The sequence below is a fragment of the Melanerpes formicivorus genome, unplaced genomic scaffold (assembly GCF_026170545.1).
Source record: "Melanerpes formicivorus ecotype bairdi unplaced genomic scaffold, bMelFor1.0.p_v2 SCAF_124, whole genome shotgun sequence".
In the NCBI taxonomy this organism is placed as follows: domain Eukaryota; kingdom Metazoa; phylum Chordata; class Aves; order Piciformes; family Picidae; genus Melanerpes; species Melanerpes formicivorus.
Window position 1 is genome coordinate 1193818 of NW_027142476.1, and position 10387 is coordinate 1204204.

Consider the following 10387-nt stretch of genomic DNA (forward strand, 5'->3'; position numbering starts at 1 on the left):
GGGTGGCCTAACCAGTGCAGTGTACAGGGGCAGAATGACCTCCCTGCTCCTGCTGGCCACACTGTTCCTGATGCAGGCCAGGATGCCCTTGGCCCTCTTGGCTGCCTGGGCACACTGCAGGCTCATATTCAGCCTACCATCAACCAGCACCCCCAGGTCCCTCTCTGCCTGGCTGCTCTCAGCCACTCTGCCCCCTGCCTGTAGCTGTGCCTGGGGTTGTTGTGGCCAATGTGCAGCACCTGGCACTTGGATGTGTTCAATCTCATGCTGCCAACTGCAGCAGAGTGAAGAATCCAGCCCACCACAAACCACTCAGCCTCCTTCAGGGCACAGCCTTTCATCACACAGCCTGCTGCCCCTGACTGCATCACCAGAGAATCCCCCAGGCAGGGTGAAAAGCAGATGAGCCTGAAGATCTGTGGAGGCTTGAGGTTCCTGCTCACTTCTGGAGGTCATCCAATTCGACTGTCTCTTCAAAACAAGGCTAAATATGAGGTCACATCAGGCTGCATGCTGTGCTGTCCAACTGGACCTTGAAACTCCCACTAAGCCCTGTGGGTACCTGCTCCAGTGCTTAATGCTCTCATGGGGACTTCCTCTGCTTTGCATAACAGAACATCCTCTGTGGTTAACTTGCATAAGAGAATCACAGACTGCTGTGGCTTGGAAGGGACCTTCACAATCTTCCTGCTCCAGGGACACCTCCTACTAGACCAGCTTGCTGTAAGGCCCCATCCAGCCTGGCTTTCATAGAGTCATAGAATTGTCAGGGCTGGAAGGGACCTCAAGGCTCAGCCAGTCCCAACCCCCTGCCATGGGCAGGGACACCTCACACCACAGCAGGTTGCTCACAGCCACATCCAGCCTGGCTGCAAACACCTCCAGGCAGGAGGCTTCCACCACCTCCCTGGGCAACCTGTGCCAGGCTCTCACCACCCTCCTGGGGAACAACTTCTTCCTCACAGCCAACCTCAATCTCCCCATTTCTAGTTTTGCTCCATCCCCCCCAGTCCTATCCCTCCCTGATACCCTCAGAAGTCCCTGAACTCTTCAACATTTCAACACATACAGGCCTGGAGCCTCCACAACTTTCTGGGCAGTCTGTTCCAGTGCCTCCCCACCCTGATGGAGAAGAATCTCCTCCTAATGTCTAATCCAAATCCAGCTTCCTGTAGTTTGAAGCCATTGCCCCTCATCCTCTTGTCCTATTGCTGTGCACCTCCAGGAAACCTGGCTTTGTCCTGCCTGTAACCACCTCCTACCACAGCCCATGCCCCCCTTCTACATCCTTCTGCAGTGAACAGTGGTGGACATGGCTGTGCATGAACAAGCCTATGTGTGCACAGCTGCACTCAGGCAGACAAAACAGCAGCATGGCTGCCACAGAAACCCTAACAAAGGGGCTCCCTTCTCAGAGAAGGAGGATACTTTTAGGCTGGATGTCAGGAAGAAATTCTTCCCAGCAAGAGAGACTGGCCACTGGAATAGCACATTCCAGTCTCCCTGGAATAGCCCAGGGAGAGGTGGTAGAGTCACCATCCTGGAGGTGTTTAGGAAGAGACTGGCTGAGTCCCTTGGTGCCATGGTTTAGTTGATTAGATGGTGCTGGGGGATAGATAAGACTTGATGATCTCAAAGGTCTCTTCCAACCTGGTCAATTCAATTCAGTTCAATTCAATTCAATTCAGTTCAATTCAATTCAATTCAATTCAACTCAATTCAATTCCATTTAATTCAGTTCAGTTCAATTCAATTCAATTCAGTTCTGTTCAATTCAATTCAATTCAGTTCAGTTCAGTTCAATTCAATTCAGTTCAGTTCAATTCAATTCAGTTCAATTCAACTCAATTAAATTCAGTTCAATTCAGTTCAATTCAATTAAGTTCAATTTAGTTCAATTCAATTCACTTCAGTTCAATTTAGTTCAATTCAATTCAGTTCAGTTCAATTCAATTCAATTCAGTTCAGTTCCATTCAATTAAATTCAGTTCAATTCAATTCAGTTCAGTTCAGTTCAGTTCAATTCAGTTCAATTCAATTCAGTTCAGTTCAGTTCAGTTCAATTCAATTCAGTTCAGTTCAATTCAGTTCAATTCAGTTCAGTTCAGTTCAATTCAATTCAGTTCATTTCAATTCAGTTCAGTTCAATTCAGTTCAGTTCAATTCAATTCAGTTCAATTCAGTTCAGTTCAGTTCAGTTCAATTCAGTTCAATTCAGTTCAGTTCAGTTCAATTCAATTCAGTTCAATTCAATTCAGTTCAATTCAATTCAGTTCAATTCAATTCAGTTCAGTTCAATTCAATTCAATTCAATTCAATTCAATTCAATTCAATTCAGTTCAGTTCAATTCAGTTCAATTCAGTTCAATTCAGTTCAGTTCAGTTCAATTCAATTCAGTTCAATTCAGTTCAGTTCAGTTCAATTCAATTCAATTCAATTCTGTTCCGTTCCGTTCCATTCCATTCCATTCCATTCCATTCTATTCTAGGTTCATTTCTACTGCACTGCAGCTCAGCTGCAGTGAGAGACCAGTATAAGGAACTGAGCTGGGAGAGCAAGGGAGAGGAATTTGTACTGCTGAGGCCTCACCCTGAATACTATGCCTAGTTCAGGGCACCCCAGCTCAGAAGCCCAGAGAGAGTCCAGTGCAGGGCCACTGTGTTAGGGGCCTGGAACATCTCTCATCTGAGGACAGACTGAGAAAGCAGAGGCTTTGTAGCCTGGAGAAGAGCAGCCCAGCTAAAACTCCAGCTACTGTCTGCAGGATGTCCTGAGGTAAGGCATGAGCACAGCCAGCACCTCCTTGGAACAGGCTTGTGGTAGAGAAACATCTCCCAAAGCCTCTGGAAGCCATTAGTTGTTGTTCAAAGTAGGATGCATGGGGCAGCCACTGCCTGAAGAGCTGCACCTGTCCTTATCTACAGAAGTGCCTGCAGAACTGGGGAACAGGAGGCCTTCAGCCCGTGTTTGCTCAGAGAGCTTAGCATACACTGTGAGAGGTGGGAAAAAAAGCTGGTTTTCACACCAGCTCACAAATCAAAAGTTAGCTGTCAATGGCTCCATGGCCCAGTGGAGGCCAGGGACAAGCAGAGTCCCTCAGGAATCAGTCCTGGCACCAGGCTTGTTCAACATCTCTGTGGGTGCCATGGACAGTGGCACTGAGTGCACCCTCAGCAGGGTTGCTGATGACACCAAGCTGTGTGGTGCAGCAGACAGCTGGAGGGAAGGGATCCATCCAGAGGGAGCTGGACAGGCTGGAGAGGTGGGCACAAGCCAACCTCAGGAGGTTCAACAAGAGCAAGGGCAGGGTCCTGCAGCTGGGTGGAGGCAATCCCAGGCACAAATGTAGGCTGGGCAGGGACTGGCTGGAAAGCAGCCCTGAGGAGAGAGCCTTGGGGGTGCTGGGGGAGGAGAAGCTCACCAGGAGCTCTCAGTGTGCACTTGCAGCCCAGAAAGCCAATCAGCTCCTGGGCTGCAGCAGGAGAAGTGTGGCCAGCAGGGCAAGGGAGGTGATTCTCCCCCTCTGCTCAGCTCTGGGGAGACCCCACCTGGAGTCCTGCCTCCAGTTCTGGAGCCCCTATTGCAAGAGGGATCTGGAGGTGCTGGAAGGTGTCCAGAGCAGGGCCAGGAGGATGAGCAGAGGGCTGGAGCTGCTCTGCTGTGAGGACAGACTGAAGGAGTTGGGGGCTGTTCAGTCTGGAGAAGAGAAGGCTCTGAGGTGACCTCATTGTGGCCTTCCAGGATCTGAGGGGGGCTCCAGGAAGGCTGGGGAGGGGACTGCTCAGGATCTCAGGCAGTGATAGGACTAGGGGGAATGGAATGAAGCTGGAGGTGGGGAGATTGAGGCTGGAGGTGAGGAGGAAGTTCTTCCCCATGAGAGTGGTGAAGCACTGGAATGGGTTGTGCAGGGAGGTGGTTGGGGCCCTGTCCCTGGAGGTGTTTAAGCCCAGGCTGGATGAGGCTCTGGGCAGCCTGATCTAGTGTGGGGTGTCCCTGCCCATGGCATGGGGGGTTGGAACTGGATGATCCTTGTGGTCCCTCCCAACCCAGACTGATTCTATGATACTATTCAGGGCCTGTTAGGCAGAGGGAGATCCTGAAGATCAACAACAAAAATCTTTGGCTGATCTTCCTGTATATTTATTTGGATTCAACAGGGGAGATTGAGATTGGACCTCAGGAGGAAGTCCTTCACAATGAGGTGGTGAAATACTGGCACAGGCTGGCCCAGAGAGGTGGTGGAGACTCCAGCTCTGGAGACATTCAAGGTCAATCTGCCACCTACATGCAAAGTTTCCTGAGTGAAATGCAAAGACAAACCAGAAGAATGTAAATCCTGTCTAAAAAGGATGTGGCAAACACCTCTGACAGCAGCCTGGCTCCATCCTCCCCCCCACTGCTCTGCACATCTTTATCCCCAGCAATGAGGGCAGCCCTCAGGCTCCTCTCCAAGCCTCAGCTCCCTCAGCCTGGCCTCACAGGGAGATTACAGTATCACTAAGGTTGGAAGAGACCTCAAAGATCATCAAGTCCAACCAGTCACCACAGACCTCATGACTAAACCATGGCACCAAGTGCCATGTGGATCCAATCCCCTCTTGAACACTTCCAGGGATGGGGACTCCACCACCTCCCTGGCAGCACATTCCAATGACAAATGACTCTTTTGGTAAAGAACTTTCTCCTCACCTCCAGCCTGAACCTCTCCTGGCACAGCTTGAGGACTGTGTCCTCTTGTTCTGCTGCTGGTTGACTGAGGGAAGAGACCAATTCCCAACTGGCTACAACCACCTTTCAGGTAGTTGTAGAGAGCAAGAAGGTCTCCCCCTGAGCCTCCTCTTCTCCAGGCTAAGCAACCCCAGCTCCCTCAGCCTCTCCTCACAGGGCTGTGCTCCAGACCCCTCCCCAGCCTCCTTGCCCTTCTCTGGACACCTTCAAGTCTCTCAATGTCCTTCTTGACCTGAGGAGCCCAGAACTGGACACAGGACTCAAGGGGTGGCCTAAGCAGTGCTGAGCACAGGGCACAAGGACTTCCTGCTCCTGCTGGCCACACTCTAGAATAAACCTTTATTAGAATAAACCAAACCAGGGTTGGAAGAGACCTTCAAGATCATCGTGTCCAACCCATCAACCAATCCAACCCACCCCAAACAGCTAACCCATGGCACCAAGCACCCCATCAATCTCCTTCAATGACGGCGACTCCACCACCTCCCCCAGGCAGCACATTCCAATGGGCAATCACTCTCTCTGTGTAGAACTTCCTCCTAACATCCAACCTGAACCTCCCCTGGCGCAGCCTGAGACTGTGTCCTCTTGTTCTGGTACTGGGTGCCTGGGAGAAGAGACCAACCCCCACCTGGCTACAACCTCCCTGCAGGGAGTTGTAGAGAGTGATAAGGTCACCCCTGAGTCTCCTCTTCTCCAGGCTAAGCAACCCCAGCTCCCTCAGCCTCTCCTCACAGGGCTGTGCTCCAAGCCCCTCACCAACTTTGTTGCCCTTCTCTGGACACCTTCCAGCAAGTCAACCTCCTTCCTAAACTGAGGGGCCCAGAACTGGACACAGTACTCGAGCTGTGGCCTAAGCAGTGCAGTGTACAGGGGCAGAATGACCTCCCTGCTCCTGCTGGCCACACTCTTCCTGATGCAGGCCAGGATGCCCTTGGCCCTCTTGGCTGCCTGGGCACACTGCAGGCTCATGTTCAGCCTACCATCAACCAGCACCCCCAGGTCCCTCTCTGCCTGCTGCTCTCAGCCACTCTGACCCCAGCCTGTAGCACTGCCTGGGGTTGCTGTGGCCAATGTGCAGCACCTGGCACTTTGGGTGTGTTCAATCTCCTGCCTTTGGCCTCTGCCCATCTGTCCAGCCTGTCCAGGTCCCTCTGCAGAGCCTCTCTACCCTCCAGCAGATCAACTCCTGCCCCCAGCTTGGTGTCGTCAGTAAATTTACTGATGATGGACTCAATGCCCTCATCCAGATCATCAATGAAGATGTTTAAAGAGCACAGGGCCCAGCACTGCTCCCTGGGGCACAGCACTGGTGCCTGGCTGCCAGCTGGCTGTGGCACCATTCACCACCACTCTCTGGGCTCAGCCTCCAGCCAGTTCCTAACCCAGCTCAGAGAGCTGCTGTCCAAGCCAGGGGCTGACAGCTTGGCCAGGAGTTTGCTATGGGGGGATGGTGCCAAAGGCCTTGCTGAGGTCCAGGTAGACTCCATCCACAGCCTCCCCACATCCACCAGGCAGTCACCTGATCATAGAAGGAGATCAGGTTGGTCAGGCAGGACCTGCCCTTCCTAAATCCATGCTGGCTAGGCCTGATCTCTTCCTGATGCAGGCCAGGATGCCCTTGGTCTTCTTGGCCCCCTGGGCACACTGCTGGCTCATGTTTAGGCAGCTGTCAATCAACACCCCCAGGTCCCTCTCTGCCTGGCTGCTCTCAGCCACTCTGACCCCAGCCTGTAGCTCTGCATGGGGTTGCTGTGGCCACTAGCAGCACTTGTTCCACTGCCTGCAACAGCTCTGGGATGGACTCTCTAAAGCAGTTTCCTGAGGTCCTACCTGACCTGAGGGGCCCAGAACTGGACACAGTATTCCAGATGTGGCCTCAGCAGGGCAGAGGAGAGGGGGAGGAGAACCTCTCTCAACCTACTCATCAGCATCCTTTTAATCCACCCCAGGATGCACTTGGCCTTCTTGGCCACCAGGACACACTGCTGGCTATCCTGTTGTCCCCCAGCACTCCCAGGTCCTTTTCCCCTTCACTGCTCTCCAGCAGCTCAGTCCCCAGCCTGTGTCATTCCATGGGGTTGCTCTTCCCCAGATGCAAGATTCTATACTTGGCCTTGCTGGACTGCCCCAAATGACTATCTTGAGCAGCTCTGTCTTCACAAAGCTGCACCTGACAATGTTCCCCTCAATCTAATTCCCCACTAAGAGGCAAACCCCAGGCAGCAGCCCCAAGGAGGAGCCAGGAACAGGCAACACCTACCGGGAGCAGAGTGTCTCCTGCTCCACCCCTGCTGATTTTGCCTCCTGAGAGGTCTTTGAGATTAGCTGCCTGTTCTGCAAATGAGATCTCCAGGTTGATGTCAGTGTCTGAAGATGGCACATCCTCCAGAGGGCTCTTCTCTTCTGCTGCTCCCAGACTGAACTGTGGACCTGAAAATGGAGAAGGGAAAAAAGCCCATGATGACATGGTTGGTGTTGTGAGCCAGCAGGCACGATGAAGCAGCACCCAGTGCAGGAGAGCAGCTTCAAAGCCAAGCAGAAGCTAGTGCTGGGGGAGGGATGGACTCTCTGCTTCCAAATGCACTGACTTCTGCAGTGTGTGTGTGGCTGTTGAAATATGCAGCTTCTCATAAGGGTCCAGCTTCTGTTGTTTCTCTGGAATGATTCTGACAAGCCAGACAATGGGCTGGGTTGAAAGGGAGCCCCAAAGCTCATCCAGTCCAACCCCCTCTGCACTCAGCAGGGATATCCTCCACTAGATCAGGTTGCCCACAGCCCTGGTGAGCATCACCTTGAATATCTCCAGGGATGCTCAACCACCTCCCTGGGCAACCTGTTCCAGTGTTCCACCACCCTCCTGCTGCAGAACTTGTTCCTCACATCCAGTCTAGATCTGCTCTTCTCTCATTGCCCCTGGTCCTGCCCCTGCAGGCCTTTTGGGAACAGCTCCTCTGCAGCCTTCTTGGGGCCTCCTTCAGGCACTGGCAGGCTGCTATTAGGTCTCCCTGGAGCCTTCTCTTCTCCAGGCTGAACACCCCTAGCTCCCTCAGCCTGGCCACATTAGAGAGGTGCTCCAACCCTCTGATCACCTTTGAGGCCCTTCTCTGAACCTGCTCCATCAGGTCCATGTCTTTCCTGTACTGAAGGCTCCAGAGCTGGCCCCAGCCCTGCAGGTGAGGTCTCCCCAGAGCAGAGCAGAGGGGCAGGATCCTCTCTCTCCCTCTCTGGCCATGCTGCTTTGGATGAAGTCCAGGCTGCCAGGGCTCATTGCTGGCTCCTGCCCAGCCTCTCCTCCATCAGCACCCCCAAGTCCTCTTCCTCAGGCCTGCTTTCTATCACCTCATGCCCAGTCTGTATTGATAGTGGGGATTGCTCATGAGGCTTTCTCCTATTTCTCTATCAAGAGAAGATAAAGCAGCCCATCTCAAACCCCAGCAGGCTCCCAGAACCCTCCACAGCCAAACAGCTTTGGTTTCCTGCCTCAAACACCCTCCAGCCTCAAAGATACAGTCTCAAGCTGTGCCAGGGAAGCACAGCCCTGTGAGGAGAGGCTGAGGGAGCTGAGGTTGCTTAGCCTACAGAAGAGGAGGCTCAGGGGAGACCTTCTTGCTCTCTCCTACTCCCTGAAGGGAGGCTGTAGCCAGGTGAGGGTTGGTCTCTTCTCTCTAGCAACCAGGAGCAGAACAAGAGGACACAGTCTCAAGCTGTGCCAGGGGAGGTTTAGGCTGGAGGTGAGGAGGAAGTTCTTCCCAGCAAGAGGAATTGGCCACTGGGATGTGCTGCCCAGGGAGGTGGTGGAGTCCCCATCCCTGGAGGTGTTCAAGAGGGGATTGGATGTGGCCCTTGGAGCCATGGTTTAGTTGCCAGGAGGGGTTAGGTATTAGGTACTAGGTTGGACTTGATGATCTCTGAGGTTGATTGTGTGTGATTCTGTGACACTGCAAACACATCAGCACTTCCTTCTGCTGCTAAAGATTCCAAAGCCAAAGGCCTTGGTCTGCTCTGTGATCCAGAGCTTTCCCAGCTGAGCAGCACTGTACAGTACACCAATCATGTCTTTGTCCCAGCAATCCTGTCCTCATCTCTTGAGGACTCTACTCCATCCCTCAGAGTCTGGCCATGTTTCCATGAGGTGGGGAGATTGAGAGTGGAGATGAGGAAGAAATTCTTGAGAGTGAGGGTGGTGAGAGCCTGGCACAGGTTGCCCAGGGAGGTGGTGGAAGCCTCCTGCCTGGAGGTGTTTGCAGCCAGGCTGGATGTGGCTGTGAGCAACCTGCTGCGGTGTGAGGTGTCCCTGCCCATGGCAGGGGGGTTGCAGCTGGATGATCTTCAAGGTCTCCTCAACACACAACAATGAGCTAACTTCTCTTTCTTTGTTCCTTAAAGGAACCAAACACTAGACAAATATGGAACACTTTTTGTTGCAAAAAAAAAACCCAACCAACACAAGAGAAGGAAAACCAGGGAGAGACAGTTCCTGTTTTCAGCCAAGAAGTCCAATTCCCTAGCTAATTAACCATTGCTTTGCAGTCTGAAATTCAAACACATCCAGAATGAAAGAAGAGGGAAAGGAGACTGTAAGTAACAACAGGGAAAGCATCAGAAGTGACTTAGCCAGGAAAATATTTTGATCTCTTCAAACTAGAGCAGAGCAGATTTGGATTGGATGTCAAGAACGAGTTCTGCACCACGAGGGTAGTGGAACACTGGAACAGGCTGCCCAGGGAGGTGGCTGGGGCTCCTTCCTTGGTGATATTCAAAGTGGAGCTTGACAGGGCTCCCAGCAGACTGACCTAGTTGAGGATGTCCCTGCTGACTGCAGGGGGTTGGACTGGATGAGCTTTGGGGCTCTCTTCCAACCCAGCCCATTCTGTGATGATTCTATGATGGGGTAGAATCATAGAATTGTCAGGGCTGGAAGGGAGCTCAAGGCTCAGCCAGTCCCAACCCCCTGCCATGGGCAGGGACACCTCACACCACAGCAGGTTGCTCACAGCCACATCCAGCCTGGCTGCAAACACCTCCAGGCAGGAGGCTTCCACCACCTCCCTGGGCAACCTGGGCCAGGCTCTCACCACCCTCCTGGGCAACAACTTCTTCCTCACAGCCAATCTCAAACTCCCCATTGCTCCATCCCTCCCAGTCCTATCCCTCCCTCACACCCTCAAAAGTCCCTCCCCAGCTTTCTTGGAGCCCCCTGAAGATCCTGCAAGGCCACAATGAGGTCTCCTGGGAGCCTTCTCCTCTCCAGCCTGCACAACCCCAGCTCCCTCAGTCTGTCCTCACAGCAGAGCAGCTCCAGCCCTCTGCTCCTCCTCCTGGCCCTGCTCTGGACACCTTGCAGCACCTCCAGATCCTTCCTGGCACAGAGGCTCCAGCACTGGCCCCAGAGCTGCAGCTGTGGTCTCAGCAGAGTGGAGCAGAGGGGCAGAATCCCCTCCCTGGCCCTGCTGGCCACACTTCTCTTGCTGCAGCCCAGGCTCTGCTTGGCTCTCTGGGCTGCAAGTGCTCCCTGCTGGCTCCTCTTGAGCTTCTCATCAGTGGTCCTTCTTAAAGCATCCATCCAGGACTAGGTTCCTTGTGATGTAGAAGACATCACAAAAACATTGCAAGTCGCTGTGATGAAATTCAGACTTTCTCAACACCAGGGTAAAC

General features: G+C 53.0%; 1 protein-coding gene across 1 annotated transcript in view; it reads right to left on the bottom strand.

Moving 5' to 3' along the window:
- Positions 1–10387, bottom strand: part of ARHGAP18 (Rho GTPase activating protein 18) — a 56493-nt gene that overhangs the window by 33795 nt on the left and 12311 nt on the right. Inside the window, exon 4 of the mRNA XM_068167890.1 lies at positions 6993–7162. Coding sequence (XP_068023991.1) covers positions 6993–7162 — 170 coding nt within the window. The remainder of the gene's footprint in view (positions 1–6992; positions 7163–10387) is intronic.